This window comes from Puma concolor, chromosome E2, assembly GCF_028749965.1.
Source record: "Puma concolor isolate L17-30 chromosome E2, mPumCon1.1.hap2, whole genome shotgun sequence".
Lineage (NCBI taxonomy): Eukaryota > Metazoa > Chordata > Mammalia > Carnivora > Felidae > Puma > Puma concolor.
This window is the reverse complement of record NC_141681.1, coordinates 11,122,340-11,142,298: the sequence shown is the minus strand read 5'-3', so window position 1 is coordinate 11,142,298 and position 19,959 is coordinate 11,122,340. Positions and strand designations below refer to the sequence as shown.

Sequence of the window (19,959 nt, the reverse complement as noted above, 5' to 3'; positions counted from 1 at the left end):
GGCGATGTGGAACTATATTTTTTTGATAATAAAATGGCTGCTACTCTAGGCCAAGCCAAGTGGTTTGAGAGACTATTCAATCATTATTTCTCTGAGATTCATGAAGGCATGATTTTAATTAGAATGGGAACGAAGGATGTTCTAAATTTAACAAACCACTGTCTAGTTGGTGGTGCTGAGCTGGCAAACCCTGTTTGAATTGAGACTTGAGAAAGCAGTAAAATTGGGTTCCATTCATCAAAGAAACTGAGGAATAGCGTGGAATTATATAAATATGCCCTTTTTAACCACATCTCAAAAAATTTCAGAAGGACTCCATCTTGTAAGTCACTTTGGTTTTGGCAAAATAGTGTGGTATTTTCCAACTGAGAACAATTTTAAGCTCATTAATGCCTATCAACAGCTGGCTTCCGATGACTGAAAATATCATCTGTAAGATTACAAAATATTCGTATTTATTGAAGGGCCTTGGCTTAGGATTTATTAATATTAACATCGCAAGAAGACAGATGGGTTTTCTATTGCCACTCTTTTCTTGTTGTTAACTAAATCTTAGGGAAATTTTAAACATGACAGTTGGCAGGAGAAAAACCACAAGTGGTCTTTCATTTTCCAAGCAGCCCTGATGATATGTAGGGAACATTATAAATGATGGTCTAACGCTGTGATTTTGCTACTTAGCTCCTCCTCGCTTTTTACCAGAAATGAACACCTCACCAATTCTGATTCCCAAAGAGCAGACTTGAGGCTCCGTGTCCTTGTTCAGCTAGCACCAAGAGTGATGAGGTTCATATAATGTGTAGGACGTCAACGTTGGCCTTTGATGGAAGTTTTGTGGGTTTTTTTTTTTTTTCAGATTGTAATTTCAATTCAACGGAGATCTTCTTAAATAGTCCAAGTTGCCCTGTTTTCAGAATATTCCTCAGAACACTTTTCAAGTTGTAAATTTTAGTCTTGGAGACTCTCTGTAAGCAGGATATACTTTGAACAAAATAATAAAAACAACACACGCACACTGAATAAACATAACGTGAAGCTTGTTGGTCCAGCAGCAAGCACAGTTATGAGCACCATTTGGCTTCCTGTGTAACCGAGTTCGGGCTGGCCACAGCGTCCATCCAACCGTGAGCTCCGAATAACGGTTAAGCAAGGTGTTCCATCCGTATTTGATTGCTCCAAGGCTCAGTCTTGAATCTAAGTCTTCAAGAACCGTTTCGAAACAGATGTCCTTGCCATGGAACACTCTAAAGTTCAAGGGCGGTGGGGGGGGGGGCTGTCTCTCCCAGAGTTGACCAGATTCTTCGTCAAAATTAAAAGGTGACGTATCTCAATGGGACTCATCACCTCTTTCCTGTAACAGTGCAAATCAAAAACGTTCCTTTGTCATTTCTCTTGGAAGTCAGATGGGTCCTCGCTTCCCATCTTCAAGTGCTTCGGAGTACCGTGTGCTTTGGGGACTTGGAGAAGGAGCCTGTCTCTTCTTGAGAGCCAGCTCCCCGGGGGCTGCTGTAGCCATGCAGGAGTGGTCTGCAGGGTTCAGCTTTCGAGCTCCGGAGGTGAGAGGTGAGACCCTGGCCCTGCGGTGTTAGGGAGGGCGTCAAGGTCAGCTCTTCCTCGTGCAGGATTTGCAGCACTGATGACCGTGAAATTTGTGGTTGCAGATGCCATGTTGAGGAACGAGGTGACACCAGCTGAAGAAATCTACACAGGATGGATCTTCTGCAGTGAGGAAAAAAAAAATTTAACACCGTCAAAGAGAGCTTAGCCTTTTTCCTAAGGTGAGGGCCCGCATGCCTTTTGTCTCTGAATGGTTCTGCTGGTTATACACTGGGATTTGGCTGGGAGGGTAGGAGAAGCGGGATTAAGACATCAAAAGGGGCTGTGACCATTAGCTAAATGTTGGGGGGGGGGGGGATGGGTGTTTAAAAAAAAGCCACGCCCTTTCCAGCCAGAGATTCATGGCTGATCCTTCCCAGTAGCCTGGGAGCTACATGTTGCATCCCTACAACAGTGTGTTAGGGGTTGGGCTGCGATTTGGTCTAATACACCGGGAGTCAGCACACCTGGATTTGAGGCCCAGCTGCAACACTCTGTGGATTTAAACAAATCCCACAGCCAAGTTGCAGTTAAGTGAACTGAAGTTAACACCAGTCCTTTCTGACGTCTTTTGTTAACCCGTGTGATTAGGGGCTGGACGGAGCACACTGGGCATCGGGGATTCCCAACCAGAAGGGCCGTGTCCATTTTAGGGTCAGGGCCTCGCTGTTGTACTGGATTCTCAAGGAGTTTTGACTTGAAAAAAGTATTTATGGTCTACCCTATACACAAAGAAGCCTTTTCCTTCATGGTTCGAAGTGTTTTCCCCTTCCTCCATGCCAGGCTTGAGAGACACCTGGCCCCAAGCCCCACACTGCCCATAGGTACCCACCCACGTCCCTTCCACGTTCCTCCTTCAACGGCTCTGCTCTGGGCCCTGGGACATGGCACGCAATGCTCTCCGTTCTCCTGTTTCTTTTTCCCATTGCTCCCGATTTGTATCCTGTCTCCCTGTGATTCAGCACTGCCTACACCTCCTTCCCCATGCCTTCATTCCTCTGCCTAAAATGCACCCACTGGACCCCCATCCCTTAGTCGCCCTGCTGATCCTTTGAAAATGTATGTCGGGTCATGCCGGGTCTCAGCCCTAAACTCTCCCTTTGGCCCCTCTGTCCACCCGGAATGAAAGGTTTAGTCCTTTCGATGGCCGACAACTGGTCTCTCCACTAACACTTGACCTCCTCTTCCTCCTCTCTTCCCTCCCTGACACGGGCCACCTGGCTCATGGCCCATCATGCCAGGAAAAATGTGGTTTCTCCCAGGATCCCAAGTCTCTGCTCAAAGGTCACTGACAGTAGGGCCTTCCCAGAGTCCCTCTTACAAGCAGCAAGCTCTGTGGCCTCCCAGAGAGCCCTCCCTACTCCTTACCTTGCTTTATTTTTCTCCAGTGATCTATGAGCACTCATCATATCCTGTGCCTCCCTATTGTCTGGCTCCTCTCTAGAATGTAAAATCCTTGAGAGCAGAGATTTTGCCTACTGTTTTCATTACTTTATTCCCAAGGCTTAGTGCCTGTCACAGAGTAGCTGCTCAAGAAGTATTTGTTGAACAAATTGGTTTTTACAGCTGAAACAACCAGTTCAAAGTCTCAACTTGGCTATAAAGGAGAAGTAGCAGTGATTTTTTTTTTTTTTTTTTTTCCTTTTCAATAACTCCTGGATAGATCTTGAAGGTAGAGTCTAGAGAATTTTCTGGCAGGCTGGTAAAGGTACGAGAGCAAAAAGAAGAATCAAGAATGGAGATAAGCGTTTTGCCCTGAGCGTCTAGAAGAATGGTCATAGGTACCGACACGGGGCCACCAGGGGTGGGGGAGGGGTGCTGCTGGTAGAAGGGTGTGGCGTCTATTACCTGAGGGATCCAAGTCAGACATGAGATGAAGACCCATCCAAACTCTGTTTGCCTATATGTACACATATAGATGTAGCTACATCCATTATTTTAAATATATACTTGTACAGTATCTTATACCCCAATCAATTAGCATGGAGCCCGTTCAATCGCAATGCACATCTGAGGCAGCTTCTGTTTCAGTTGCAGAGCCACGGCATCAGGACCAAAACAGGCCACTAAAACCACGGTCCTAACTGCACGGTTTATGCACCCCTCTTGGGAGAAGAATGGGATTTCAGCAGGCTTCTGCAGCTCGTGCTATAAGCTCAAGGTATGTCCGGAAGCAGAAGTGGGGCGTATCACTGTGCCGTCGCTATGAGCCCTGTGTTTCATTACGGTTGGGATATTGATCACTAATCGCTGGTTATCTGAGCTGTTAATCAGTCAGGTATTTTATTTATGCAGAGGATGACCTTGGTGCCCTCTTTCTTTGCCTCCCATCCTTCATGCCAACAACTGACAAATATTATGAGCTCATCTCCTGGCACCCCACCTCCCACGAGTGCCACTGCTCCAGTGGGAACTTCTCCCGAACAAGAGTAGACAAGTCCTCCTTCGGCCCTGGGCCCTGTGCTCTTTCTTCTCTGGGTAACTGCGGGCGATCCTCCCACAAGTCAGATCCCACTGCTTCTGGGCTTGAAGTTCAGTATCGGCTTCCGCCTCAGTTGGAGTTAAATCTCAAGCCCTTCCAATGACTGACAAGGCTTCCAGGACAAGCTTCAGCTAATCACCTCACTCCTGTCTGCTTTCTACATCCTACTCCAGGTGTCTTGCTGTCCCTGATCAGATTCACACATTGCTGCCTCAGGGCCTTTGCATGCGCTCTCCCCGCTGACAGGAACACTATCCTTCTAGATACACACCTAGCTCACCTGCCCAAATATCGCATCATCCAGGTGGCCTTGCGTGACAAGCCCATCTAAACGGGTTTTCCCTCCTCCTCCTCCTCACCCCCAGTCATTCTTGTGCTCCATACTCTGCTTAAGTTTTATTTTCTACTTTACCATCTGACATTGTATACTTACTGGTTTGTTGTCTGTTTCCAGATAGGAGAGTGGAAGCTTTGCCCATTCTGTTCACCATTCTATCTACAATCAGACACCAGAACAGTTCCTGGTTCACAGTAAATGTGAAAAACTCTCCATAATATCTTAAGGTAGCAGCATTTCTCCATTTTATAAATAGCTCAGAAAGTTTAAAACCTTGCCCATGGGTGTGCATGGCCCATCATGGGAGTCTCAGAGGAGGTTCAAAGTATTACCATTTCTTTCCTTGGTCACCATGGATTTACTTACCGCCCACTAATTTTTTTTTCCTTTTTAAAAATTTTAATTTTAGTTAGTAAACATACAGTACAATATTGGTTTTAGGAGTAGAAGTCTGTGATTCATCACTTAGCTACAAGGCCCAGTGCCCTCCTTAAAGCCCATCCCCTCCCACCTCCCTCCATCCACCCATAGTCGGTTCCCTATCGTGAAACATCTCTTGTGGTTGGTTTCCCTCTCTTCTCTTCCCACCCTCTTTGCATATGTTCATCTGTTTTGTTTCTTAAATTCCACATGTGAGTGAAATCATATGGTATTTCTTTCTCTCACTGACTTACTTTGTTGGAAATTCACTGCCAGAAGACACACTCAAATTCCACCCATGGTCACCCTGCCAGTGATTTAAGAAGGAAGATGAACCGGGCAGTACTTTGGGCATGGCACTCTCCCTGGGGGAGGCAGGAGGTGGCCTCCAACTTTGTAAAACCATAGGCCACAACCGTGGCCAAGAAGAAACACCTAGACTTGCGTCTTTCATACCTGCCTTCTTACTTGACTCCTCTTGCCTAGAGAGACCTGATTTAGTGCAGAGGCAAGGAGAGAGGTCCTTCTAATAAACCTTTTTCATACCGTCATCTATCACGGCCCCCATCCCTGCAACCCATGAAGAACCGACCTCCATCATAACACTGGTAAACACTCCCCTTAGATTTCTTGTCACAGCTTCCTCCTCCTCTGAGACACTGACTCCTTGTAGCTTAAGAACAGGATGTTGCCTTGTTCTTTTGTCCCTAGAAGAATGCTACGGATATAGAGCAGGTGCTTAGTGACCCAGCTTTGAGTGAAGTAGAGAACCTCACCATGCTTGATGCATAATCTTTCTTTTAACACACGTTGAGCACCAATGGTGGGCCGGGCACGGTGCCGGATGAGTAAGATGATGACACCAAGGGCCTCCCCACTAATCTTGGACCTAACGTATGTCTTGGCTCTCCTCCCCTTGAACTCCTGCCCAGGAGAGAACTGCTGAGCGATGTGCATGATCGACCATTGTCCTTTATTCTGTCTCTGAGTACGTAAGGGGCCTGCACTTCCGATTCTGTCCGTGTGTGGGTTTGTCTGGGGCCACCTGACTAACGGGGGAGAAAGGAGGAGACAGTCTGCAAGAACAGGACTTGCTCCAAAGGTGTGTTTTTTTCCCCGTTAACCTGTCTGCTTGGAAAGCCTGCGGGTTTGTAGAAATCCAGCAAAGCCCCGGAGGTGACAGGGCTCCGAGCAGCTACTATCTTGCTAGTTTTTTCTCTGGTTGCAAGCCTCAGATAAGGAGAGCGTGCAGAGGAGGGAAACTTGATGCCCAGAGCCTGGAGCGAAGGGTCTTAGAGATAAAATGCGAAGGGATAGGGACAGGGGAGAATCTGAGTGACGGTTCTGATTCTGATTCACCACAAATTGGGAAGCACGGAGTAAGAAGTGAAGCAGTCTTGGGAAAGCTGCGGTCGGATGAAAAGCAAACTCAGCAGGCCCGTGGTGGAAAATAATTCTTTAGCACAAAGAAATCTGATTAGGGGGGAGGAACTATTCCCTGGTGTTAGATTTCTTCAAAATGAGTTGGGCTACTGAAAAAGAAGCACAGTTCACCCAGATCGTTCAATTTCCCGTTTCTCCACCAGCACACCTGCACTTCATTTAAACGGACAGTAACAAAGGAAACATCTAAGGTGGGTCCCAGGAGGAAGAATGTTCCCGGATCGTCACCCGTGTCCCCAGTTCCTGTTCATGCTTGCATTCGCACTGGTTGGTACAGTCGCTGGTGCGTGGTGGTTACTTTTTCGTTTGCTTGTTCAACTAAAACGGTTTTTAAAAACGGACTTGTGGGTGCCTGGGTGGCTCCGTGGGTTAAGCGTCCTACTTCAGCTCAGGTCATGACCACACAGTTTGTGAGTTTGAGTCGCACATCTGGCTCTGCCCTGACAGCTCGGAACCTGCCTTGGATTCTCCCTCCCCTCCCTGACTTGTGCGCACACTCTCTCGAAAATAACTTTAAAAGAAAATGGACTTGCAAGATGACTGTTTCCCCCTTTCAAAGAATAGCTAAAAAGCCTTAGCACAGAATTAGATTTTCCCTGCACGTGCATGCAAATAAGCATTTGGGGCAGGAACTGCCCCAGATCTGTGCCTCGTATGCCTCTGAGCAGCACTGTTCACAGATTGTGATGTGAATGGCGCCCCCCAGAGTTGTTCTAGGAATAAGCGGCACAAGCACGTACAATGGAGTTTTGGAAAATTCTCTGACGATTTGGTAAAAGTGACTGGAGTACAGGGCTTGTTACCTCTCTTTGCAGGAGCTGGACAGAAGTTTGTGTTACAGGCTCGTAGCACGGGAGGTTTCTGACGGAGCAGACAACTGGAGGAAGGCCGGCCCTGCTGGACGCAGTGGACCGAGCGGGTCTGGACGCCCCCTCCACAGGTCACCGTGCACTGCACAAGAAGGAAAGAGGAGGAGTCAGCAATACTTGGCTGGAGGGTGTCCTTTCTGAGGTCAGTGATGTCAAATAGAAGGGATCTCCGTGCTTCATGCCATGTCCAGGGGGCCTGCTGGCAAAATGGGAGTTGGCCAGAGACCCGTGTGTGTGCTCAAGTTCACAGTTGTTGTAACACACAGGAGCTAGGTGATCTGATTGGAATGCTGCCTATCTCGCCCCAGAGAATGTGTCTTCAGTTAAATGACTCATAAAGAAGAGAGCTTCTAGAAATACGGAAGCTGCCGTAAGAATGCAGAAACCTAGGCAACTCATCACGGTATTTAAATAATTCCAGATAATCTCTGCAGATGCAGTATTGGGGGAGAGATAGTTCAGAATTAGGACAGCAAGGAAATAATACTTCATCCAAGGAAGCTTTGGAACCATGCCCTCGGTGGCCAGCCAAATTCTGAGTTGGCACAGTGGGTGGGTGCTTCCCAGAAGTCAGTGATTTCGCTTGTTCAATTAAAAGAAAATAGATGGCTAACAAGGACTATCAACTTTTTTTAGTTCTTCCAGACACATATGGAAAGATATTTTATAACATAATATCAGGGAAAAACAAGACAGCCCTTTTACCCTGATTATTTTTTGTTTTGCTTTTAAAAATTCACTACAGGGGCGCCTGGGTGGCGCAGTCGGTTGAGCGTCCGACTTCAGCCAGGTCACGATCTCGCGGTCCGTGAGTTCGAGCCCCGCGTCAGGCTCTGGGCTGATGGCTCAGAGCCTGGAGCCTGTTTCCGATTCTGTGTCTCCCTCTCTCTCTGCCCCTCCCCCGTTCATGCTCTGTCTCTCTCTGTCCCAAAAATAAATAAACGTTGAAAAAAAAATTTTTTTTTTTAAAAAATAAAAATTCACTACATTCTTTTTCTTATTTTGTAGATAGGTAAAGTCTTCATTCTGGACAAGCATCATTATATAAACTGGTATTTGGAAGGAAAAAAACATGGGAGTGGAAAGACTGAGTTTTGGATTTTAGCACCAAATTCAAATATAGCTATATGATTATCACATCATCTAAACCAGAAGTTGGTAAACTTTTTCTGTAGAGGTCAAGATAGTCAATATGTTCACCTTTGTGGGCCATGTGGTCTTTGTTGCAACTACTCTGCCTTTGTAGCATGAAAGCAGCCATGCGCAATATGTAAACAAAAACAAGCATGACTGTGTTCTCATAAAACTTTATTTATAAGTAGTTGGTAATTGTTTGCTGATCTTTAGTCTAAATAATCTTAAGAGAATCAAATTCCAAATCTCTTGAGTAAATGGTGATAAAAACTTGAAAAAGAAGTCTACAGCAATATATAAAGTGCTAAGCATGATGTCTAGCCTATTAGAGATACACGATCATGCTACTTTCTTTTTCTCCATGGTTTAGTTCTCAGATCCTTTCCCATACACATAGGTAGACACACACATTATATATACGTATGTATGTGTGTATGTGTACTTACAAAGACATGTGGATGCATATGTATATACACACACATGCATCATTATACCTAAGTGTGTATGTATGTATACTTACAGAGACACAGATCTGTAGACGTACATTTGCCCCCACCCAACCCCCATATTTAATGATGGGGTGAGTGGTACCTCTCAAGCTGGCAAGTTCTTTGAAGGGCTATGTACATGACATCTGTTGGTTGGAGGGTGTAAGAACCCCAACACAGCTTATCTCTAAGCCTTCGCTTCCCACACCAATCCCAGCCAATCGGAACCAAACCACTGTAACCAAAGTTTCATCTAAGTCTTCTGAGATAAAGGTGCCTCTAACATCTAATGGGCTTAAGAGCTGGGTGTCCTTGCCTGAAGTGCCTAACTCTGAGCTTTCCCTGCCTCTTCTACAACATAGGGACAGAAATCCCCATGAACAAGGCTGTTTGACAAATGGTAGCCATTATCACATTATTAGAAACATGACCTAAAAACCAAAGAAGTCAAGATGCTGAGCACTGTTTCTAAAATACAGAAGATTTGGGACACCTGGGTGGCTCATTAGGTTATGCGTCCAACTCTTGATTTTGGCCCAGGTCATGATCTCATGGTTCATGAGTTTGATCCCTGCATCAGGCTCTGAGCTGACAGCACAGAGACTTCTTGGGATTCCCTCCCTCTCTCTCTCTCAAAATAAAATACAGAAGACTTTAGTGAGGCAGCAGCAATAGTGAACATTTAGCACCATGGGACAAGCCCAGTATAAATATTTTATATTAGGTACTCACGAAAAACATTAGCTCTGCAAGATATTGTCATCTTGATTTTCTAGATGTGAAAGCCAGAGCTCACAGATTATGGAAGCGGCCCAGGACCACACAGGTGGTGGAGCTGGCCAAAGATCACAAACTGTTTTGCCTCCAGAACTTGAGTTTCTGTTCTTTCCCTTTGGACAGGTCCCTAACAGCAACGGTCGGTGGGCTCCCTCCTTTCTGGGAATCTCACTTAAACATACATCTCCTTAACCTGGGTGCGCTTACCTGCTGCCACGGCGATGAATACCATCCAGCTGCCATACTGAACTCAGGACGGGCTGGACAAGCCCCCCGCTGGCAGGTTTCTTCCAGGTCGAGAATTGGTTTCTTAATATGGCGGCACCTTCGCTCCGGGAAAGTGATCAGCTTTCCCTGGAAGGCCTTCTCACTGCATTTCATCTCCCTCTTCCTCACGCCCAAACCACAGGTCATCGAACACTAGAAGCCAGGACAAAAAGGCATTAAGTATGTGGAGCTCCACGGTCAAGTCTGCCAAGCAGACGAGCCACCCATGTGACATTCTGGGATGGGATTATGACAGGTCAACCACACACACTCAAGGATCCTAAAGATAAAGCCACCCCATCCCTCATACTAGAGAATGTGGGCTAACTGTCCCAAAGTTTCAGAGCTCATCACCACGCGACCCATATGGATGTCGGATTGACTCCTAGAGAAAGACTAGATGGGCAGAGGATGGGCACAGGGGCTCTGTGTAGTGTTCATGTGGATGGCCACATGTGGGGTGTGTCATCTATGGGTCCAGGTCTACCTCAGGCCTCTCTGAAGACGTGGAGTCGGTGACAAGGAGGCGGGGCACAGAGATGAGGGTTCGAGAAGGCTGAGTGGGAAGAACCACTCACTCGTCCTATACTTGACCCTGCCTCTCACTTGACTGCCCTGCAGCCTGAAGAGGTGTTACAGGAAAAAGAGAAGGATGAGGGCTGATGAAGGATGAGAAGCCTTGTTTCAAGTATGTGAAATGGCATTGTGGGATAACACAGGGAGCCTTGATGAAAGGAAGCGGTACGGATCGGTGTCCTTACAACTTGGTGTAACTATCCTAAGCCACGAAGGACACTGAACTTCACACAACAGCTCCGTGAGGGAGGGGCGACTGTTGGCCCCACTGTGTGGACGCTGAAGCCAGGCTCTGCCATGTTGAGTGGCTGGGCCAGGGTCACCCCCGGAGCAAATACTGAGGGCTGCGTGCAAATGGGGGACATCTGATTTACCCCTGCATTTAGCCATTAGGCGATACTGTTTCTTAACGAAAATGGATGGGAAGACGAGTGGAGGCACTGTTATGTGTATGACTATATACATGGAATAAAAGGGCACCAATGGGCTGGACCCCCTGCCTCTACTGTACCCTACCATCCCCACTGTTGACCTTATCTCATCCTCAGCCTCTGTCTTCCTCACCATACTGCCATCTCCTCCACAGCAGAGACCTTGGCCCTTCAGGTACGGATGGAAACTTCAGGCTTGGCGTCTTTCCTCATGTTGCCTACGTCTGTGCGTGCGCCCGAGTTTCCCCAGCCAGAAACCCAGGAGACTTCTATCTTCACCGGTCTACCTCCCCTCCACCCACAGATGCCTGAAGGTGGCAATGGCCTCCGTAGGAACTCTCGAAGATTCTGCTTCTCTCCACCCCTGGAATGCTCTCATCCTGCGTCCCGATTACAGCAACCTCCCCACGAGCGCCTTGCCTGCCCCTTAGGCGGCCTGCCTTGCATCATGTTATTCTACTTCATTCAAAGTTCTAAGTGGCCCTGACACTGGGGTCCTGATGAAGCTTTCAGCTTCCACCCCACCTTCATCCTGTCATACCGGCTGTGTTATCTTCTCTCCCCTCTCCCTCCTTTGGGGTGTGCCCTCCATTGGGAACAACCTTCCCCCAACCCCACCCTTGCCCAATTCTTGCTCATCCTTCAGACTCATGCTCCCTGGAAAGTCTCTTCTGACAAGGACTCCTCCTGGCGGAAGGGCTGGGGGACCCCCAAGCTCTCCCAGTGGAATTACAGACCCCCCCACTACAGCACTCTGCATACCCTATCTGCGGTGCCATAAACGCCCGGGCACAGGCCTGTTCCATGCGGTGGGTGCTTTTTCAGGATTTGCCGAAGAGTCGGAGGGAAGAATGGATAATGAGTAGCACCTGTGCTATGTGTGTGGAACAGGAAGAAGGTTTGATCATCTGGGTGCTGGTGGGTGAGCTGAATATATACAAAAAAACAAACCCAGAAAATAAAGAGACACCTGGGTGGTTCAGTTGGTTGAGCGTGTGATTCTTGACTTTGGCTCAGGTCATGACCTCAGGGTCATGGGACTGAGCCCCACATCGGGCTCCAAACTGAGTACTATCTCAACTCCTACCTCACTCCAGGAAGAGACAACCCACTGCAGCCGGTTGTTTTTGGGGCATCGTCCTAAGACACAGCCCTCCTGTGACTCTGGCCTCGGGGCGCTGGAGCACAGGTTCTCTGGGAGATCCTCTGCCGTCGGGGGGCTTTTGCACAGGATTTCACGTTTCCTCACCCCTCGCCCGCAGGTCTTGGAACACTAGAGGTGGAAAAACAAAGCTTATTTGCATGCTGGTTGCAAATGATTTTCTTCCAGGTGAATGCAGAGAACCTACTAGTGCAGTATTTGCAAACCTATTTTGAAGCTTTAGAACCAAATGCCCAGTGAAGGCCCTTGCAGCCAGCAGGAGGGATCTTTCCTCCGTGCAGAGGCCTTACATGCAGGTTGGCAATCGTTGTCAACAGTCTCAATGCCCAGTGGCTGCTGGTCACCCGGGTCCAGAGACGAGGTGTTCTCTTCACAGCACACATGGCCAGGTGGAGAATGGTATGTGGCCTGTTCCTTGGGAGAACCATGGTCCTGTCTGGCACAAGGCAGAATTGGTCTGGGCACCTGGCTATGGAGGATTACTGTGCTTCTGCTGAGAAGCATCATAGATATATACATACACATCTAATAGCAACCGACTGTGACATTGACAAAAATGGGTTGGGGATGTCCAGTTCTTCGTGTTCCTACTCATCGGCTGCCTCTAGGCAGGGCTCGGTGCTAACTATTGGGGAATAAACAAATAGGCACTCGGCAAATGTCTGCGAATGAATCTGCCTTTCTTGACCTTCCTAAGAACCCTGTGACATAGACAAGGTGGGGAACAGTCTCCTTGCTTTCAGATGAGTACTTAAAAAACTTCCAAGGTCACTTAGAAGGTGTTGGCTCCAGGTCAGGTCTGCCCTCAAGGGACATGTCCCCTCCCCAGCCTTCTTTTCTGCTCAGAAGAGCCATATGAGATGCGCCTCTCTTGCCTTGGCTCTTTGTCAATATGTAAACATCTGGGCACAATTCCAAGCCTGTTCAGAGGATCAACATGACTTCTGGCTCTTCACATTCTTCAGGGAGACGGATGCTGATGGTACTCTCATCATCTGCAAACTACAGCAGCAGGACCCATCCATGCCATGCCTCCCATGTGATGGTGCATCTTCCTCTTAGGTTTTCAGTTGTTTTTTTTTTTTTGTTTTTGTTTTTGGGTTTTTTTTTAGAATGGGTTTCCAGAGACCTGGTCTCTAAGAGGAGGACAGGGTGCAGTAATAAATTCAGAAGGACTCCTTCCAAATTAGTCATGAAGATGTTCTCAACACATGCGCTCTTAGCAAACAACCAACCAAGCAAACAAACCTAAGGAAATAAAATACTCTCTCAAAATATTTCTATGTCAAATGTGGGGCAAATTCTGAACTAAAGCTCCTTTTGGGGATGTCCCATTTGGAACTGTTAGTTCCCCATTTCTTGTCCCTGTGCCCACCATACACATTAGGCTAAAACAGCCCTTGAATGTTCTTCTTGTAAACTGTACCTCCTTATCTGCAAAGAATGAGACCAGACATAATACCGTATCCTATTTAGACTTGCCTTCTGCTATCAGTCAATACATTCCTTCATTTTAAAGCATATCTACACATGCTCAAAGATATCCTTTCCCACCGCTAGCTCCTTACTCCCTTAACAGACAGAGTTGTAACATTTTTAAAAATCCCATGTTCTATAATTACAAAAAGTCTCAGTCTGAACTCTGGGGGGGATTTGCGAGTACACGGCTATACTTTATCAGAAATCAATACTCCAGGATAATGCACTGAAGGAAAGCATGGTAGAAATGTGGTCCTAGACTTCTACCTGGCTTCATTGTTCAGGCAACGAAAGCGCTGCATCTTCTTGATTATTCCATAAAATTGGCTTGACATCCGTGGTTTAGCAGAGACTGGGCTGCTGTCCCCGACAGTGTGGGATGTTTATCTCTATCAAGTAGATGCCGGTAGCATCATTCTCCCAAGTTGGGACAGTCAAAGATGCTTCCAGACGCTGTGCCTGAGGGGACCTTTGGCAAACTGAGCCCCCACTGAGCACTTCTGACTTGTGAATGGCCGGTGGCTCTAAGCCTCGGCTGATTTCATGATTTTCCACCTTTCACTGAGAGTTTGTGACAATAGGAAATTTTATGCCTGACTCCCCTCTGTATCCCTCTAACCCCGCGACTCTTCCCCACCAAGCAAGAGTTGAATATTCTTCCTACGCCACCTTCTTTGTATCTGCATTTTCCATGTGCTTTGGAGAAATCAGTAGCCATTTTGTCTGCCAGTCCACGGACACTCCAATCCTTTCCAGCTGTGCTCTACAGCCTAGCCTGAGCACCCCCCGTACTCTACTCTCTAGACTTCTAAGTAAGACCTTAAGATGTTGTGCATGGGTTCCTAATCTACAGGATGCAGAGAAATCACAAAAAACACAAATGAGAATGCCTCATCACGCTAACTCAGTGTGATGCCCAGGAAAGCATAAAAGCTGAGTGCCTCGTGGGGGAGCCAACACCCCTGTTTTTGCCACTTTCTTTGTCCACAGGAAACAAGACTCATGACTCCAACTCGTGCCCACTTACCTGAGACCAGGGTCCAAGGCTCCATTCTGGAGGGCAGGCATGACTGTTGCAGACTCGCACCTGAGTGGGCGTGCTCACTGGGCAGAGAGAATGTAACACTGCTTCCTCCTTCTGGAACGGCTTCTTCTGGACACACTGGATCTTCCTGCTCTGCTGGCCCCCCGCACATGACCTGCTGCACACGCTCCATTCGCCTGGCTTCCAGCTTGCAGTGAAAAACGACATGACTTCCAATGAAGCTAAGATTCTGGACCATCCCTTCCAAAGCAGTTACCGCCTAAGATTTAACCGCCTGATAAAAGTCTTCCATCAATTTTAGAACCCGTAAGGGCAATTCAGAATAATTCTTCTTCCACAGGTTTTGAAGCCTATGCTAGTGTGGCCCAGGGATAGGGAGTCACATGAAATCACAACACGCTTTTGGGCAAAAACACATTCCTGCCCTTGGCAAGGGGAGAGACGTGTACCCTTTGGAGAGCCGAACAATTCATTCATTCAGCCAAGTCTACTGGGGTCTTCCCTTTGTGCCAAGGACTCTCCTAAGCATCAGGCTTGGAAAAATGAACGAGGCAATGTTGTTTCCATTAAGGAGCCTACAACACAGTGATGAGGTGGACATGTGAACAAAGACAGTACTATGTGACACTCACCACAAGAGAAATTAATACAAAGTACAGCAGTTAAACTAAGGGAAGAGCGATTAACGAGAGGGGGAAGGGGTGGGACGGGAGGGGGAAGGGGGGTTGGGGGAGGGGAGGGAGGAGGTGTGCACAAGCATCACACATGCGTGCAGGAGACAGGGGCACATTCAGAGGTGGCCATTTCTAAGTACACACTTCCCCCAACTAACTTTTCTGGCTACTCTTAAACTTTATGAATGCTTGAGAGACATAACCTTGTGTTCTTTATTGAAAGATTGCCGTGGGGGCGCCTGGGTGGGTCAGTTGGTTAAGCATCTGACTCTTGATCTCGGCTCAGGTCATGATCTCACAGTTGGTCAGTTCGAGACCCACATCGGGCTCTGTGGGGACAGCTGGGAGCTCACTTGGGATTCTCTCTCTTTTTCGCTCTCTATGCCCCTCTCCCGTGTGCTCTCTCTCTCTCAAAATAAATAAAAATAGACTTAAAAAAAAAAAAAGAAAGATTGCCAGATCACTTTTATCACAGCTGAGACTTGGTGTGAATTTGAAGGGTGATGCACTGAAACTAGTAACCTTTCCGATTACTGCATTCGACTAATTGATATTCTAGGATTTGAAGGCCTGGCATAAAAAAGATCCGCGAGAGAAGATCTTACACATTTCAGTCACAGGAGCGCTGTCTAAAACTGATGTGGGCTTACCAGTGTTCTAAATTTCATTTCCAGAAACAAACCATCACTGAGGTCAAATAACGTTTCTGTTTTACCTTTGCCTTTCTGCCACATTTACTAGTCCTGTAATGTTCTCCTCTGGTTTCTCCCACCAGCCTGATGCGTGAAATTAAAAACCTTCCCTTCAGTCCAGAGAATTTAGCACATGAGTTCTAGGTGACACGTGTTCTAAAACACTGCATAATCCCTATTAGCTTATTTAAAGAAAGAGAATCCAAAATAAAGTAATTCCTTATTTGTAGAATTATTTGCATCTTGTAGGACGTAAAGAAAACACGCCTATTAGGAAATTATTAGTTTCAGCATTCTCCTATAAAGATGGGATTTTCGTCTACCCGATTCAAGTTTTTCCCTCATGCGGCAAATATGGTGAGTCTGTAAAAGTATGGAAAGAGCACAACACAGGTGGACTTTCCTCATGACCTTCATGGTTGTGCACACGTGGGCCCTAGGCTCCCTCTCCATCTGTCCTCAGTCCCTCTGAACCCTACCTCAAAGCCCAGCTTCTAACGCCATCCATTTCCCCCTGGCTGCGTTTTCTATTCATAAGACCTCACAGCCCGTATCTCACTGCATCTCAATTATTTCCTTACGCTCCCAGTTCTTGCGTTACATTATGGGTTCCCTGATGGGAGGAGCTACAATTTCTCCAGATCCAGCCTGGCCTCCAGTCAGTGCCTATGACATGGTTGTTATGTGGGAAAACAACAGAGTTAGACTGGATGAACTCCTCTGTCCTTGTAACTCGAACAGTCTAAGACCTCATTGCCAGTGTATCTCTGGGGAAAAACAGTCACCGAGGGTCCCATTATTCCAACAGAAAACATAAAGCTATAAATGATATGGTGGAGAAGAAAGGAACAGAGCAGAAGATCCTGCCCATTACATCACTCTAATCCTGCAGAGCCACTGGGAGGGCTGTTCTGCTTTTAAATAGCTAGTAAACTGGTCACTGCAGAGTGGAATTTCTACACGTGGCCATCATGGAAGTTCTAGAAGTCAGGCATGAGCAAGTCTCTCTCCCTTTTCACAGATGTACATATGAATGGGGTCCTTTTTTTTGCTTGGCAGAAATGACCAACAATGGGAAGTAGGCTTAAAATCAGAAAACATCAGCACGCCATTCAAGCAAACTCACACGTCCTACGCACACAAATACACGCACACCATCTAAAGACGACACCTTACTCCACAAGGATCAATAACACTGTCTGGTAACCATGTCTTATTAGCAAAATGGGGAAAAAAAAAATCCATGGAAGCCCACCAAATTTCTTTCTACTCTTGGTGTTCAGGATACAGCTGGTTCCAGATTCTGTGAGAAAAACTAGGTTGACACATGGGCATATGGGATTGGTGAATAGCTGAAGCCCGAAACAATTATGACAAACGTGCTCTTACAAGGGAAAAATATATGTACGTGTATGAAAAGATTGTGCAATATAATTGCATCACCGCAGAGCAAACACTACTTATTAAGATGATCTGAAACATTAGTGAACACAACGCTGCTTTAGAAGAAACTCTGTCAATTCTCTATAAATACATTTGGCAGAAGATAAGTCACACAAAAGACTCCATTCGGCTGGGAAGATTACTTAAAATTAGCGTCCAAACAATAGTGTGGCTAAAATCCATCCAAAAAACAAACCCACCGAGATCCCCATAGAGTTCCATCATCAGAAGTGGATTACCACTTGGCCTCTACCCTTTCTTTTTATTTTGTGACTTGCTACTGTGTAATTTGCATTTGGGGTTTCATGGTCTGCATAGTATTATGATTGTTAAATTCTTGGATGACTATATGAAAGTTAAACACACAACCACATGTAAATTCAACCAATATAGGACTTAGTGTTATTTAAGTATCTGTTTTAGTTCAGAGGGGTCTCTATGTAAAGATTTAAAAAGAAAAATGAAAGACACCTTTAAATCCCAGGGTTAGGTTCGTACAGCCAGAGTTAAAATGCATGTCTAAGGCAAACTTGTGTCTTTCGAGTTACACATTTTCACCTCAAATGTCCTGTTTTCCTCTGTCACTTTTTTGGGCACTCTGTCTCTCCCTGAGTCACTTTTGATCAGAAGGACCGGCAGTGGGTTTCAATTTTCTCATATCAACAATAAGAAAATACAAGTACAAACATAGCCAGAAAGACATTTCCAGATGACTTACTAAGCAGGGCAGGAGAAAGCATTGCATATTTTGGGTTCAGTTGCTGGCTTGGTTCTTGCGTTGCAGAAGGAGGAACTGACTTGAGTGTTTTGATCTCGTAAGCAAATGGCCTTTACGCTTATGTAACCTAATAAGACATCAGAAGTTACAACGTGAAAATCACAGATAACCGGTTCGATTTCATTTCCATGTTTAGCTTCTGACTTACCAGGATTCTGATGTTGAACTCAAGGTATGGAATCCAAATACTGCATGACAACACCTCCTTTTGATAAAATCTGCAACTCATTTGAATCCCATTCTCCCCCACCCCCCCCCCACCCCCCAAGATAATAGCTTTCATGTTTTAATGATTTTAATGTGTAGCTTCTTGGGTTTTAAGACTGGTGCGGATTCCCAAACCATGAAGTGATAAATACCACCTTTTGGGGTTTTTGTTTGTTTGTTTGTTTGTTTTTATTTTGTTTTGCTTTAGTGGGACCCGTTGTCTGGCTTGCAGTATCCATCTCAGGACTTCTCATCAGAGGCACATATTTTTTGTGTGAATAATTTTATCTGTCAGCTCTCCAAATACGAAGGCTGCCTCCTCTGTGAATTCGGTTTGTTTCTATTTACACAGTACGTTTCCTTACGATGGCATCCGAGAAACGATGAAAAGTCACTCTTGTGATCATGATTAGGTTAAGGTTGGTCACCAAAACCATATTGGGATTCCCTAAACTTAATTGTTTACTTCCAGAGCATGCATTCATTTGGACTCTCCTTCTCATATGCCTCAGACACATCGCGGTCTGTAAGTTTCGTGAAGGGACTGCTAAATCCAGCCAAGGGGAGAATCCCACAGCGCACTTCTCCAGCATCCTCCCTTTGGATGGACTTGTTCTCCATGAATGGAAAATGGATTGACTCTCTCTCCCTCCCAAGGAACTGTGCTCTCCCGGGAATAGCAGGAAGTTATTGCAAATGATCTCAAAGAGCATTCGGTATGTGAAAAACTGCTCACAATTTAAGTGAAAAAAAGCATAGGGTCAACAGGTATCTACGGCATGGTTTCTGCACAGTAAAAAAAGTAGACAAAATGATCTTTGTGGCATGTGTCTGAGAACATTAAATGCACGTGTTTTTATGTTTGCATAAGAGAATAATAGAATGACACAGAGCAACGTATTAACGTTGGCATTTGCAGATTAAAGGATTAGGGAAAATTATTTTTCTTCTGCACAGCATAGAGCCTTCAAAGTGTTTATTAATAAAAATTTATTACTTCTTTGGGTATTTCTCCATTTTTTTCTTTTTTCCTCAAGTATAACTAACGTACAGCAGTGTATTAGCTTCAGGTGCACAACATGAGGATTCGACAATCCTATACATTACCTGGTGCTCATCAGGATATGTGTACTCTTAATCCCCTTTATTTCTCTAAAAATGTATTCCCTTTTACTCATTTAATCTATTAAAAATAAGTATTTCCTCATGTTTTGATAATTAGCACGAGCACCTGAAGAGGCCTTACAGACGTAAGAATCTCTTCATTTTCTGTATTTCGGCTCTGTGTCTGGTTCCAAGATGCCCCACTGTGCTTAGGGCAACAGGACACAGTAGGGAGACCCACTGTATCAGATGCTCTGATAATGAGAAAAATGAATGACCAACACTGATGCTTTGGCTTCGCGGATCTCTTTATGGACTTCCATTCTTCTTCTCGAAGGGGCACATGTGACAAAGACTGACTGACGCACAGATATGTGGTACCTTTGGATCTAGATAAAATGCTTGCCTTCGGCTCCCTGAGAGGATGGCTGTGGTTTTCCCTCCCTTAGGAGGCCGATTGCTCGGATTTAACAAACTTCCCTCCCGAGAGAGACTTTGCTGGCCTCCCCCTGGAGGGAATGGAATGACACAATGCCTGTGTTTCAGACGGATGCC

General features: G+C 46.0%; 1 protein-coding gene across 2 annotated transcripts in view; it reads right to left on the bottom strand.

Annotated features, from left to right (window-relative positions):
* Positions 1–830: 830 nt before the first annotated feature.
* Positions 831–19,959, bottom strand: part of ADAMTS18 (ADAM metallopeptidase with thrombospondin type 1 motif 18) — a 142,613-nt gene continuing 123,484 nt past the window's right edge. For both annotated transcript variants that reach the window (XM_086688857.1, XM_086688856.1), the window contains 6 exons: positions 18,034–18,160; positions 14,489–14,693; positions 11,908–12,093; positions 9,754–9,966; positions 7,082–7,229; positions 831–1,719 (listed from right to left, as the gene is read on the bottom strand). In XM_086688857.1, coding sequence (XP_086544983.1) covers positions 1,604–1,719; positions 7,082–7,229; positions 9,754–9,966; positions 11,908–12,093; positions 14,489–14,693; positions 18,034–18,160 — 995 coding nt within the window. In that variant the 3' untranslated portion in view covers positions 831–1,603. The remainder of the gene's footprint in view (positions 1,720–7,081; positions 7,230–9,753; positions 9,967–11,907; positions 12,094–14,488; positions 14,694–18,033; positions 18,161–19,959) is intronic.